This window comes from Tenrec ecaudatus, chromosome 8, assembly GCF_050624435.1.
Source record: "Tenrec ecaudatus isolate mTenEca1 chromosome 8, mTenEca1.hap1, whole genome shotgun sequence".
Classification (NCBI taxonomy): Eukaryota; Metazoa; Chordata; class Mammalia; order Afrosoricida; family Tenrecidae; genus Tenrec; species Tenrec ecaudatus.
In genome coordinates, this window is record NC_134537.1 from 66,951,300 (window position 1) to 66,966,941 (window position 15,642).

At 39.3% G+C, this 15,642-nt stretch overlaps 1 protein-coding gene across 1 annotated transcript in view; it reads right to left on the minus strand.

Moving 5' to 3' along the window:
• Positions 1-240: 240 nt before the first annotated feature.
• ERICH1 (glutamate rich 1) overlaps positions 241-15,642 on the minus strand; it is a 124,416-nt gene continuing 109,014 nt past the window's right edge. Inside the window, exons 4-6 of the mRNA XM_075556410.1 lie at positions 7,815-8,267; positions 5,601-5,795; positions 241-725 (exon numbers count right to left, since the gene is read on the minus strand). Coding sequence (XP_075412525.1) covers positions 652-725; positions 5,601-5,795; positions 7,815-8,267 — 722 coding nt within the window. The 3' untranslated portion in view covers positions 241-651. The remainder of the gene's footprint in view (positions 726-5,600; positions 5,796-7,814; positions 8,268-15,642) is intronic.

The following is a 15,642-nucleotide window of genomic DNA, read 5'->3' on the forward strand; positions in this document are numbered from 1 at the left end:
GAAGAGGATGCGGACTTCAAACTTTGCATGGATAGAGTCAATGCTGCACTGAAGGGTGGGACCAGTGCTGTGAGACGCTTTTAACACACAGTATGGGTTGGGATTGGTGGCTGTTTTCATGACAAAAAGAAAGATCAAGCAGGAAAAACCAGTATTATTCTCAAAGTAAGGAAAGATAAAAGAAATTCAACTATAATCAAAGTGCTTAAACCAGAATATTTTAATTTCTACAAATCATTCTAAAATACAGACTTTCAAGTACAAGGTGATTTAAACACTTTACAAAAATATCGGTCTCTGACTATAGCTTATTCAACTTAAGAGAATGTTCATTTTCTGTTTTTATGGGCGTGAAATCAACAAAATCTTTTTGTAGTAATTAAGGACAGACCATTGTAAATAAGTAAAAATGTACGACTTCACCCACTTTTTTTTCATTTACATATCAAATTAACCCTGACCCACTATGTAAAAATACATGAAACAATAATATGGGACACATGTTCAAGGGTACGATGCTATGACAGTTCATGAAGGAGAAACAGGAAATGCCATCAGCTGTATATTTGGAATTAAGTTGCTGCCCAGGATCGTAATATCCTTTGTATTTTCTTGTTTCATTTTAACTCTTCTTAAATAGAGTCAAAGATTTTATTCTCTCTTTCTCTCAGGAAGAATATGCGTAATCCAGTAATTAAAGAATGTCGAGATTACTCTGATATGATCTGAAAAGCAAAAAAAAAAATTATTCTGCTACTTTCAGATACTAGGATTTTAAAATAAATTTTGAAATAACCATTTAATAAAACACAACTTTAGGATGACTAGTGCATCTTAACATGCACACACTCCCATATAGGAAAGTAGAAGGATAAAAATTCTGATTACTTATATTTTTATGTCCCTTTACACCTGGACTGTATAAGGCCATTGTACAATATTGCAAGTTTATAATCTGGTTTAAAGACAGTGACATGCAAAATAAAGTTTAATGTAAATAGGTTGCCTCAAAGATGAGCTAGAAGAAATAGTTTGAAAAGTCGTAAATGATAAAATGAAGTAATAGTATGAGGGAGTTTCAACATTTGCAGAAAAATTCCATTATCTTTCAATTCCATCTTCCCATGAACTTTTTGAAGCCTCCTTGTATAGCATTCAAATCTGATGAAAGCCAATGTGATTACAGAAGAAACTAAATGCAAGCTATCAAGTAGACAGTTTAGCTTTACCATCATCTGCCAATCCTTTTATTGTTTCATGGGATAAATAAAGCTGTGAATAAAGACTCATATGAAATGTCAGGCTTTATATGTCAGGTTTTATATACTTTGTAAAGACACAATTCAAATCCTGTCACCTATAATTCAGTGTATTATGGACTTCTACTACTACAGTTATTAATCATAAAGAAACTACACTAAGTACAAAAGGAAAAGGGGACAAAACCAATACGCAATTTTCCCACGTCTACTTTAAGTTCCAGGATTGCCGCCGGGGAATTCAGCTCCTGCCACTGAGTCTACAGTTTCCCTTCCAAGCCAGACCAGACCCACGGACCTGGGTAACGGTGGGAAAGCCTGACTGGAGGCCAACTCCCAAGCTCTAAGCTACCAGTCAGGGGCTTGGTAAAGTCCAAAGAGATGTGAATCACTGTGGACTAGATTCTGTCCAAAGGCAAGTTACCTAACCTCTGTTTCCTCAACACATAACTAATAAAAACGTATTTTACATACTAAATCAAAATCAAATCTATTGCTTTTCAGTCAATTCCTACTGATGGTGATATCATGGGTTGCAGGGTAGAGCTGCTTCATGGGGTACTCTTAGCTGTAATCTTCCCCCCCCCTTTCTATATCTATCCTCTCTTTTTTTATTCATCATTTTATTGGGAGCTCTTATAGATGTCATAACATTAAATGATTTCAAATAGATCAAGCATAATTGTACAATTGCTACTACAACCAGTTTCAAAACATTTTCCCTTGAGCTCTTTGATATTAGCTCCTATCTATCAATATTTCTATTATCTATCTATCTATCTATCTATCTATCTATCTATCTATCTATCTATCTATCTATCTATCATCTATCAAGAGCGACATGTCTTACAGAAGGAGCAGGTGGCAGGAATCTTTCCCATGATACTGCTGAAAATAGTCCTCCTATGGCCCTCCATAAAGGAGTGGTCATAAAAGATGTGCTTGGCTGTTCGTTAACCATCTGGAGGTTATCTGCAGGTAAGAGCAATTGGATTCTATTGCCCATCCCACCCTTCTGTCATCTCCTTCTGAAACTGACCATAGATTGTTCTCCTGAGGAGGGCTCAAGGACACACGAGGGGAGATCTCTAACTCATTTCATTACTCACTTATTATATGACTCATTCCCTCTAGTATATGTTCACTCTATTATATCCGTGCCTGTTGGAAAGATTTGTAAGTACCATGAATACATATACCAATTGAAAAACATAATTGCTCTCTTGTTTCTGGGATTGGGTCAAGTAGTCTCCAGGATCCGTTTTGTCTGTCTATCTTATTTTCCACAATCACAACTCACTCCTAGGAACCCACTGGACTGTTGGGGACCAGTACCCAAACATCTTCACCTTTTAAAAATGCTATTATTTTCATGATTATTCCATAGAGATGAAAGCTAAATCTAGTAATTAAATTTTGTAAACTAGCTGTATGAAAATTGTTTTTCCCCCAAAAAAACTATATAAGTGAACTTGGCATAAAATATATTCAATATTTGGAAATAGAGCTTCACCATATTCAATTTTATTTTACAAACCACCTGACAGAAGAAAGCCTTATATATATGTATCCCACATGCACTAAAAAGGGAATTCATCTTTACAAAAAATTTGTTTCATATGTAAGTTTTAGTTCTATTGACTTAAAGTAAGAGTGGTCAAAATTAGTGTAATAGTTTTTAACCTATGAAATACAGCACATTTTTGCTAAATTCCCAAGAGCTGCCCAATATCATCCTGATGCTTGCTGAAACACTAGTGTAAGAAGTTTTGAGTCTGAAGAGAAAAAAATTAATTTTGAATTTTAAATGATTTATTTACATCTTTCATAAAAATCTCTTATTAGTTTAATTCATCAGAATTTCCATGGTTTGAGATAAAATTCAATTTAAAAGTCTAAATTTGTTCAATGTTTAATACAGTAGGCTTTTCAACCAACTAAAAGTAAAACAAGCACTAGGTGAGAGCTAAATGATTTATTACAATAACTTATTCATACTCATGTAAGCACTAAAAGTTCAACTTTGTATTTTTCAACAGATTATTAATCCTTCCCATCATCAGTTTTCCTTTCTTACAGTTTCCATGCCACCAACAACCAAATATGCTGCTTATTTCTCCCACCTTAAAGTAAGGCCTCTTGAGCCCACATTATTGTTTTCCTCCAGCAGTAATTTGCTTCTATCCTCACAGGAAGCAATCTTGAAAGTATTTTCTTTATTCGTAGTGTCCAATTTCTCTTGTCGTATTCTCTCACTTGCATCCACCCTAATAAGTGTCTGCTCTTCCCCAGTTCCCACCCCCGAACACTGCTCAGCTAGCTTACAAAGACATGCATGGTTCTAAATCTTCCTAATAGATAGATATCTATTTAACACGTATTTCACACTTAACTGCTTCAAAACTGAACCCCAGACACTGTCTCTTCTCCCTGAAACCTACCACCTCTAGCACTCTTACCTACCTCATATATGGATGTTTGCTTCTTTTAATGGCCCAGGCCACAAACATGCCTCCTCCTCTTAGCTCCCACATTTGGTCTGTGGTAACACCCTATTGAAACCACAAAGGTATGCAGAACTGCACACTCCTTTCACTGCCACCATGCTGGGCTGAGTGACTATAATTGCTCGGCATGATTATGAGAGTCCTGTACTGGTCTCTGCTTTGGCTCTTGAAGCCTTCAAAGCCTCAGACCAACAGCCAAAGAGATTCTGCTCAGTGTAGTCAGACTATGTTGTTCTTTGGCTTAAAGTCTCCCAGTGACCTCATTCTCTCAGAGCCAACAAACTCACCATGCCCTGCAGGGCCTGCCATAATGGGCTTTCGTGTTACTTCTCTTACTTCACCTTCGGCTACTCTTTTCCCATTCACTCAATTCCAACCCAACTCCTCTTTTCAATATGCCTCACAGTAGACATCTTTCAACTCCTTACACACAGACTAGATACATTTGTACTTGGCTACAAGAATATTCGCATTCTTTTTTACTTAGTTTTCTTCTCCATAGCCTAAGCCTTAATATATCAAATATATTACATATTAAATATTTTGTTTATATATGTTGTTTGTATTTGGTCTCACTTACTAGAATGTAAGCCCCCAAAAGCAAGATTTTGTTTGCTTTTTTCACTGATAATTTCCCCTTGGCCCCATCACCCATATGAACCATAATAATGCCTGTCATCAGGTAGATGAACAATAAATAATTAACATACGTGTGAGGCAGGTCCTCCTGGCTACCCTAGCCTACATGATCTATTTAACTTGGGAGTCAAAGTACTTATTATCCCTGTATTTCATTTGATAATAAACCAAACTCTAAACTCACTGTCATCAAGCCAATTCTAACTCTTAGTGACCTTACAGGACAGAGCTGAATTGCCTCTGTGGGTTTCAAGAGCTGCACGTTTATTTTGAAATGCTCTCAAAGCACTCTGCAGATTATCTTTCATTCATTTGTCTAATTAAAAGCTTCTCAAGTGCTTATTCTTAGACAGCACAATGTTCTATACACAGTGGTGTAAAAGGAAGTTAGTTCTAAAAATGAATGAATGAATGAATCAATCAGTCAATCAATGAATAAACATTGATCTTTTGTGTTCAGATTTCCTTGGTCTAAATCAAGGGTCCTCAAACTTTTAAAACAGGATTCACTGTACCTCAGACCCATTGCAAACAAACAAACACAAAAACTATGAACAAATTCCTATGCACACTGCATATATCTTATTTTGAAGTAAAAAAATGGGGCAAAAACACCCGGCGGGCTGCATAAATGTCCTTGACGGGCCGCATATGGCCCGTGGGCTGTAGTTTGAGGATGCCTGGTCTAAATGCTCTGCCCCATATTTTCAACCATCAATGTGCTACCACTGAATATTGAACTGGAAATAGGTGAGCACAGTAGGCTGGTACCTAATAAAGGCTGCATAAGTAAACAGAACAAAAATCACCATTATCATTCAACTCAAATTGTAGGAATTCCAAAAGGCATACCAAAGCAACCAGAAGGCAGAAAAAAATACATGTGTGTTATCACTCCAGCAAAGGAGAAGAAACACAAAAGAAGAAACATTTCAATTTATACTTATAAAAATTTGGTCCTGGGAGTTGATCGCTCACCAGACTGGAAAATTAGATCAAACATATATTTCTGCATATGTTATGTGGTATATTTTTATATCAGGCAGAGGCATGAGAAACATATTCCTCGGTGGGACGCTGGTCTTCTAAACCATATGTGCATGGCTCTATTTTCTGACTCATTACTGTTTTAATCCAGTGTAAGTTTTTCAGGGGCAAACCTTGACAAGTGCATCTTAAGCAGTACAGTACATACCGAGAGGCATCAAGCAATGTGCTGGGAACATTTCCAGAGCACTCTTCAGTTTCTCTGTATCTTCTAAAAGTAACAGCGTTTTCATGTGATCCAGAATGAACACATCTGAAGGAGACATGCTGTGAGATTCAAGATGTCTAAAGAGCTCTTCAGTGGTTTCCGTGAAGAGACTTGAATCTGAATCTTTGGAGGCACCTAAACAAAGTCAGTAAGATGTAGAAATATAAATGTGAGATTTCTTTTAATAAACTAGAGATAAACATGTACCTATCAGGGAAAGCCCCAGACATATGTTTCTACTGAGGACAAGGTATTTGGCTTACTAAAAGGAACCATGGAGATAAGCAGAAAAGAACTTTGGAAAGTTGACAAGAGGACAACAAATTAATACTTGTTGAATGACAATGGAAGCCTGAACAGCTTTCTATGTCAGGATACACATTCCGACATCTACAGCATGAAGCAAAAATGTAGGAAGAGCAGCTGGCCACATTTAGGCCACGTTACATAAAAAAATAACATAAAAAAGAATAGTGCTTGTCATTTAGGACAAAACAGGAAAAATTTAAAAAGAAGACACTAGCTTAAGTTGCTTCTAGGAAAAGATCAACCATGAGTCTTTTGTTGCTCCTTTAAATATCTTTATTTCTTTTCTACTTTTAAAACGATTTTTTCTTTATTACAGGTTTAAATTTTTCTTCTTGAACATGTTAGTCATCGCTTTTTAAAAATGTTTTGTATGATGACCTCATTACTGTCTCTAAACAATAAAAACAAACCGGAACGTGTTGCCACTGAACCCACTCCTACTCACGATGGCATTTCAGGACAGAGTAGTACTGGCCTGTAAAGGTTTCTAGGTTTCTGAGAGCAGACTGCTACACTGCTCTCCACGACAGTGGCTGGTGACTCAAACCACCAGCTTTGGGGTTCCGAGCTGAGCCCACAAACCACAGAGTCAACAGGGCTCCTTACCTGTGGTGGTGTATTTCTATTGCTTCTTTTCCCTCATGGGTTTGGCTATATGGTCTTGTCTCATGGCATGCCTGGTAAATGTTTAATGACTGTGTATGAAAAATTATATAAATCTTGGATAATAATAATTTCCTCTAGAGATGTTCACGCGGGCAGGCAAATCGAGTGGAAGCTAATCAGTTTGATCCATTTGAGTTCTGAGCTGACAAGAGGTTGGGTTGCACGTTTGGCAAAGCATAACCTCTCTCAGGTTTATCCTAGATTCCAGCGTGAGGCTCAATAGGTAGTGCACTCGAGAGTCGGGGTGAATCCTTGTGTCCTCAACACTGAGATACCATCAGAAAGATAACTGATTACCTTTGCCTTCCCTATGTGTGTCACTTGAATATTTGTTACGTATGTTTTCAATGCACTAATGCCGAGTGCTGATAGGTCTGTAGAAGAGGAAAGAATTAAAATCACTGTGACTATCTTCTGAGTAAAACTGATCTATTCACAATGATATTTTCACAGCATTGTTTAAAGACCTACCAAAGTATTATACAACCCATATTTGTGCATCTCATTCACACAAGGTGGCCAAATTACTTCGTCAAATCTGGGAATACAAAATCTGAATTTGCCAGTGATTGCCATTAAAGTAGAAAAAGCTTATTTTGAGTGTCTTTGCTCTTTGTTTAACCACACGTGGCACTTTCTTCATTCTACTCTGTAGGGATGGCTTTAATAAGGCTCATCACAATTCTAATAAACTATCCTGCACAAGCATAAAAGTCCTTTTACTTTTCATTGACTAGAGCAGCACAATAGTTGCTAAATCAGTATGTTACACACGTGTGAGATAAAACACATACTAAATTATATCATTGTGCTTTATTAACTTAGTTATAAACATGAACATGAGTTCAAGTCCCATATCTGTATTTATTGTTCATGTGGAAATATAACCTGGAATAACAGCATATTCCGACATCTGATTTTAGAAAAACTGATCATGAGGCCAATACATATCTAAAAGTACATTTTTTTCTGGGATTGGCTGTACTTTATTTCTTTTGCTATAACTTGAGTAATGTGCCAGTCCTAACCTTTGGTAGAAAGAATTCAAATGTTCTGATTTCTGTTTCTAATTATTTATTTTGAATGTGTTTGTATCTATTTTAGCTTACACAAGAAACATTTCAATTTTTCAAAGTTTCTAAAAGAATATTCAAAGTAAAAATGAAGGAAAAAACATACCATCATAAAAATACATTTCTTGGGTCGATTTCAAAAAATTGAGGATACCATCTGCCTTTTCATTGATACTTTGAGCATCCTCCTCATTGACGTCTTCCTCCATGAGGTCTTCCTCAGTGGTGTCTCCACCATGGTCCTCCTCCACGTTTCTTAATTCTTCTTGTTCACCGCTACTGTCCTCGGGCTGGTACAGGAAACTGATGCCAGAGGCTTTTGTTAGTAAGCCAGCTGCTTTCTTCTTTTTAATTTGCTGCTTCTTTTTCAGTTTCCTTTTTTTATTTTTGCTTATTGTGGGGCCATCTGTGTGCTGTGGTGGTAATTTTTCTTGTGAAAGATTCTGCTGTTTCTCTATTTCTGCTTGTTCTACATGGACGCTATTGGAATCCTTAAATTTTTTCTGGGATTTATGTTTTCTAATTCTTTTTCTCTTTGGTGGATTGTGAGGCTCCTCTTCTGTAAAAGAAGACAAAAACTCAGTTTAAGTAAAATGAACCCTTAACAATCATGTTACGATAAGTAAAATTTCCATTAGAAGCTTGTGTTTCTGTGATTGAGCTATGGAATGCTGTGATAAATGTTTAATTCCAAAATAATAATAAAATTAATTACTTATGAAAAGAAGCTTGTGCTTCTGGCAGAAAAAGATTCTTCAAGAATGTTCCTGTTGTAGCTGTTAGCTCAATGGCCTCAGCAGGTTCCCCACTGCAGAGCTCCAGGCAGGCAACAGAATCACACATGCAGGCACATGAAGGACAGCTCCTGTGCAAAGTGTCTATGTTCTCTGTTCAGAAAAGCTACTACTTCTGTTCTTGTTATGGATACCGAGTCTATTCATGCAGCTGAACTCACATGAATTTAAATAGTCACTTTACCTGAAAATATTGTCAGCGAAAACAAATATATCAGTAACAAATATTCCCTCAAATCCAAATAGTGGTCTGAGTCACTTAAAAAGAAAAGAAAAAGAAGCAAAGAAATCCCCAAACCACTGTTTAGGAAGCTTGCTTTATTTCCTGGGCTCAGGTAAAAAAAAATAGTTATCTCCTATTGGAATCCATTCCAAGAATCTATGTTTGACTTCAATGGTCCGGAGCAAAGCAGACGAGAAAGTACTTCATAATCCAAAGTACACCCATTTGGAAACTGACACTACCAATCCTGGGGGCGGGCATGGGTGGAAGGAGATGCAATGCCTCCTTATTCCTCCACATGAATAATATGCAAAGTGCTCCTCTTCTTTATCTCGGGCTTGTTTATGAATATCTTTCTTCTTCGCATGTTTTTCCAGTCTATTAGCTCACTAACAATTTTATACTTTGTCGTTTTCTTCTCTTTGTCAGCAGTAAGGCTACATTATAAAATGTTCCTCTCTAAAGAATCCTTACACAACATAAAAACTTTTTGAAGAGACTATAACATAGTAATTTAAAAAGATGAGGGTAGGAACAATTAAAAAACAACATACTTTTATACACGTGTGTACATGACATTTTAAAGGAAAATTAAGGCATTACATTAATACGTCCTGGAAGTCCATATTCCAGGTGGTTGACTGCAGTTATCTTCAGGCAGTGAAGGACAAACAGTTAAGCACTTAATTCTTAGGGAAGAGTGACTCAGAAGACAGATTTGGTGACCTGCTTCCAAAGGTCACAGCTTTGAAAATCCTGTGGCACCTCAGCCTGCCCTTTGGGAAGGAATGGTGAGTGCTCAGGCCCTGGTTCTAGTTTTCACCCCAGTTGTAGGTTTTGGATGCTTCACCCCTTAAAACCAACCTTCTGGCTATCTCCTCAGGCAGGATAAACTTCCCTAGAGTTGAAGAAGCGCTGCCTCTCCCATGCTGCACTGAGAGGTGACTCTATTACACCTCAGATTGCTGCAGTCTGTGCCTTCAGGGCACAGAGCTTAGCTAAAGCTCTTGGTCCCCAGAGATTCTGCATAAGCACTTCCAAAGCTGGGGTAGCATAACGAGGCCAGACTCCTTCCAAGGCCAGGGCATCCAGACAACAGCAAAGACTGAGCTATACATTCCTTCTGAACTGACAGGAAATGCTTCATGACTCACAGTTTGAGGAAGCGTTTTTTTTGGAAAGGCACTGAAGTCAAAGCCCATTACCTCACTGCCTCTCTAACCTTGTTTCCATGTAGGCGTGGGGAACAAGATGTATTCTGAGGCAGACCTTCCCTGGTGATACACTCAGCACCGTTGCTTAGAGGATGATCTGCCTTCTTGATGGTTGGTATTAGAAACCTCTCAGATAGATTTTTATTCAGACCCTAGACCATCCCTGTACTTGCTCTGCATGCCTGTCACCCTATGGCGGGCGGCTATGCACTAAGTGTGTGTGGCTATGGGCACAACTGTCATGCACTCACCCCCCACACAAGCTTCCTTTCCAGAGCTCCTCTTCACTCCCAGGATATGACTTCAGACCCCTTTTTAATGCCTTTCTCCCCTTAACATCTTAGCTCTTTCCAAAAGAGGGTTGAGCTGGTTCAAGAAAGAAAAAATGGTTCTCTAAGCAGAGTGGAGTCAGTTTTTTTCCTCCAATATTGCTAGCCGCATTCAGAGGGCAGGCAGGAGCTTCTAGTTCCTTTCTAAAAAATGATCTGTCTAGGGAACACAGTGCCCTCTTACTATCTCCCCGGTGTCACACCTGAAGCCCTTTCCTAGCACAAAGATCTGGAAAGGAAAACAAGTGGGCAGCACCGAGAGCTGCTGGAACCGGACTGCTGTGGGCCTTCTAGCAAGGTCGGAGCCCTTTGTATTAAAGATATCCCTGCCATCAAGTTAATTCCAACTCATAGTGATTGCCTACAACTGAACTGTTCCTTGGGGTTTCTAGCACTGGAAATCATTATGGGAACACACAGTCTCATCTTTCTCCCACAGAGAGCCTGCTGGGTTCGAACCACTGGTCTTGTAGTTAGCAACCCAATGCTTATCAGAAAATTGCTTCAGGGCTCCTTGTATTAGAAATATTCTCTATCATCTAGATAAAGGCATATAAATATGTAAATATATTTATATATTAGTCTGGGGAAATAGATCTATGTGCATATATTTATAGGTTTAGTATTAAGGTAGCAGAAGGACAATGGGCCTCCACTCAAGTACTCCCCCCATGCAAGAATACTTTCTTCTATTAAATTGGCATTCTATGATGCTCACCTTCCCGACACAACCACTGAAGACAAAGCAAATGAATAAGTAAATGTGGTGAAGAAAGCTAATGGTGCCTGGTTATCAAAAGAGATAGCGTCTGTGGTCTTAAAGGCTTGAAGGTAAACAAGCGGCCTTCTAGCTCAGAAGCAACAAAGCCCACATGGAAGAAGCACACCAGCCTGTGTGATCACGAGGTGCTAAAGGGATCGGTTATCATGCATCAAAGAACAAAAAAAAATCATGTCATTGTGTGCTTACCTCCCAAATATGATCGCTGAAGACAAATGGGTGCTTAAGCAAATATGGTGAAGAAAGCTGATGGTGGCCGGCTATTAAAAGATATAGCATCTGGGGTCTTAAAGGCTTGAAGGGAAACAAGTGGTCATATAACTTTGAAGCAACAAAGCCCACCTGGAAGAAGCACATCAGCTGGTGCGATCACGAGGTGTCGAAGGGATCAGTATCAGGCATCATCAGAACAAAAAATCTTACCATAGTGAATGAGGGTGGGAGTGTGGAGTGGAGACCCAAAGCCCATTTATAGGTCACTGGACACCCCCTTACAGAAGGGTTTCGGGGAGGAGATGAGCCAGTCAGGGTGCAATGTAGCACCGATGAAAAATACAACTTTCCTCTAGTTCCTAAATGCTTCCCAGACCTCCACCCACCCCCACTATCATGATCTGAATTCTACCTTGCAAATCTGGCTAGACCAGAGGATGTACACTGGTACTGATAGAAACTGGAAACACAGGGAATCCAGAGCGGATGAGTGGTGATACTGAGAGGGTAGCATGTGACCTCCTCCCTGGGGAACAGACAACAGAAAAGTGGGTGAAGGGAGACTTTGGACAGGGCAAGATATAACAAAACAATAATTTTCTAAATTATCAAGGGTTCATGAGGGAGGGGGGAAGGGAGAGGGAAGGGAAAATGAGGAGCTGATGCCAGGGGCTTAAGTGTAGAGCAAATGTTTTGAGAATGATGAGGGCAATGAATGTACAAATGTGCTTGACACAATTGATGTATATATGGACTGTGACAAGAGTTGTATGAGTCCCTAATAAAGAAATTTTAAAAAGGAAACATTCTCTATCAAGTTAGCCAAATAACGACCTCTTCCCCAGCAGAACACTGTGGGTTCTATAGGATGAGTCTACATGTGTTGTGGTTAAGGCTGTCTATACTAGGGGATCTGCAGTTGCTAGGGGTTTCCTGGGGTTATGGTTTGACTTTTGAGTGTAAACCGGGATGTCTGCCCAGTACCCCTCCATTACTCCTGGGGCAGTTTGTGGCGTCCAGGAGAACAAGTGCCTCTTTGAGAATCACATGCTTATTTGAGCTTTGGTTTGGTTGGGGGGGTGATCGGATTCTGCTCCCCATTTTAGGGGCAAAGCTGGCATCCCAGGAGCCTTGTGCCACAGCTTGCTTATAAGCTGCACACACTCGGCTTGAAAGCACTTAGTAGTAGCTGACTGGCAAACTCCAGCGAAGTATTAGTTGGAGCTACAATTTCCCTCCTCCTTGGAGGACAATGATGTAGGTGGAAAGGAAGAAGTTAGTCAAGTTGATATCACTCCTCCAGGAACAGGGTAAGACAGAGCCTCTCGAACATGCTTCTGTTACTTATCCTACTTAGCCTATTAAATCAATTTCCTCTTATCTGAAATGTAGAAGGTAAATACAAATTCTGAGACTAAGAACTATCTGAAACCACGACAATCTAGTTCTGTCCCAACCTTGATCCACAGACTTCTCTGTGCCTTTCCTCTCTTGAGTCAAATGGTTCAAGCAAGGCTCCTTAGCTTAGCCAGTCCCTAATGCATGGAAGGGCATCATGCGTGAGAACATCATACTCAGTAGAGCGGTGGTGAAAAAGAGGGAGACCATTGCCAAGGCATACTGAGACAGGCTGTAACAATGGCTCAAACGTAAGAGCAATTTTGAGTATAGCATAGGACAACAAAGGAGTGTTTCATTTCTGTTGTCTGTAGGTTCCCTATGGGTCAGAACCCAGTGGGAACCACCTAACAATAATGCACGGACAGGAGCCACCTACTGAATTGATGATGATGAACTGTACTCACATTGTGACTCCCTCAAGACTTCATATCCCCCCTTTAGCAGAAAAAAGCATCGACTGGATTGGATATAGTTCTGTGACAATGGACATTTGTTGTGTATAGTCTTTGACCATGATGTTATATGTAAAGGGGCTTTCTTATAACTTGAAATATATAGTTTTTATTTTCTAAAAAAAATCTGTGAAGTAATTCACTCCTGCATCCATAGGGTCGCTACATGTTGGAATGGAGACAATACCAACTAACAATAATAAGTAACAGGACTTGGCTTGATCTGCTGTACTCTTCTGATGTCCAGGGTATCAAACAGATGCTGCTGTTGGATGCCTTCGAGTCAGCTCCAACCCATAGCGACCCCATGCACAGCAGAGAGAACCCTGCCCGAACCTGTGCGCCTGAACCCACTGATGCAGCCACCGTGTCAATCCACCTTGTCATCATGCTTTTATCATAAGGAACGCTTATTGTTTTAAACTTGCCGATGTCATTAGAACAACTCAAAACTCATAGAAATGCCACTAAACCCTGATGAAAGAACAATATAATCTTAAATGTAAAACTCATTGCCTTGCTGTTGAATTGATGCCAACTCATAGCGACCCTCTAGAACAGTGGTTTTCAACCTGTGGATTGTGACCCCTTTGGGGGCTGATTGACCCTTTCACAGGGGTCGCTCGATTCATAACAGTAGCAAAATTACTGTTATAAAGTAGCAATGAAAATAATTTTATGGTTGGGGGGTCACCACAGGAACTATATGAAAGGGTCGTGGCATTTGGATGGTTGAGAACCACTGCTATAGCCTCTGTTGGTTTCCGGGGCTATAATTGTTTACAGGAGTGGAAAGCCCTATCTCTCTTGCTCGGAGTGACTAGGGGTTTTGAATGGACAACTTTGGGGCTCCTAATTCAATGTGTAACAACTATGCTACCAGGGGTCCTCAGTCTTAAATATATCAGGGAAAAACAAATGGTAAATATAAAAAAATGCTCTTAAAATGTGAGGAAAAACAACAACAAACAACCCAGGACATTAAGCTTGGGTAACAAATTTGGCTGCAAACTACAAAGTCAGTGCTTCTAACCCACCAGCCACTCTGCAGGAGAAAAGGAGTCTGTCTGCCTCTGTGAGAATACACAGGTTTGGAAGTCCCAAAGGGGCATTTCTACTTAATCTCATAAAGCCGTGGTTCTCAACCTTCCTAATGCCGCGACCCTTTCATACAGTTCCTCATGTTGTGGCTACACCTCCCCCCACCACCGCAACCATAAAATTATTTTTGTTGCTACTTCATAACTGTAATTTTGCTATTCTCATGAATTGGGTGACCCCTGTGAAAGGCTCGTTCGACTCCAAAAAGGGTTACAACCCACAGGTTGAGAAGCCCTGCCATAGAGGGGGTACTCTGAGTAGGAATAATAATTGGCTGTGGAGTTTGCTGTTGTTTGTGTGAAAACAGAACCCAAAAAATTAAATAGAAAAAATGAGGAGCTGATGCCAGGGTCTTAAGTGGAAGGCAAATGTTTTGAGAATGTTGAGAATGATGAGGGCAGTGAATGTACAAATGTGCTTTACACAATTGATGTATATATGGGTTGTGATAAGAGTTGTGTGAGCCCCTAATAAAATGTTTAAAAAAGAAAACTGGCATAAAATGAATAAACTGCTAACAAAACCAATCAAGAAATAAAAAGAAGGAATACTCTGGGGCAGTGAATTATTTACTGTGACTCTTCTAGCCGAGAACTCTTACTTCCACCAAACAACCTTTTCTTACATGGGTCTGGTAAGAAGATGAGGGGATGATACTGATAGGATTCATCTGTGAGCAATTGTGAACAGAATTCCCCAGAGTGCCAGGGGGCTGGGTTTGCTAACCCACAGAGCCTGAGCTGAATCTTTGGGTTGAGGTTTCCAGTGAAGTGATATACTCCTTTCAGCATATATTAGTAAACCTAAAGAACTTTGTAACATTCTCTGATAAACAACTCTGTCTTGAGCATTTCTCACTGGCATTGCAACCTGTTAACTTCCTTAATAACGTAATTTTCATTATGAATTCTGTCTAACATTTATGTAGTCATTGCAATAGATATTAGAACCTAGAAAGCACATAGAGAAATACTAATTAAAACAACACAGAATAACCAGTATCAAGACTGAAAAGAGACATATTAATAATACATCATGTAGATATTAAAAGCTAATAAAAAGGATATCATTAAGATAAAATTAATAGTTTACATGAAATGGAGAATCCTGGGGAAAGCACACTTATCAAAACAGACACACACATATTCTAAATCTAACTTGAGACACTGATACTTAAAATAATCTCATAAAGCCCCCAATAAAATGATTAGAAAAAAAATTCCATAAATGAACGTCAGCCCTAGGTGGAGTTCCCTGTGACTTGTACTAGACTTTTACGGAATAAACTAACACCCCTCTTACGTACATGCGGACAGAGAACAGAAGAGGCAGTTACGAGTTACAGTTCATTTTGTGAAGCCAACATAACCTTCATCACAGAACTCGACAAGAAAGGAGAGTTATAGGTCAATCCCATAACGTAGAC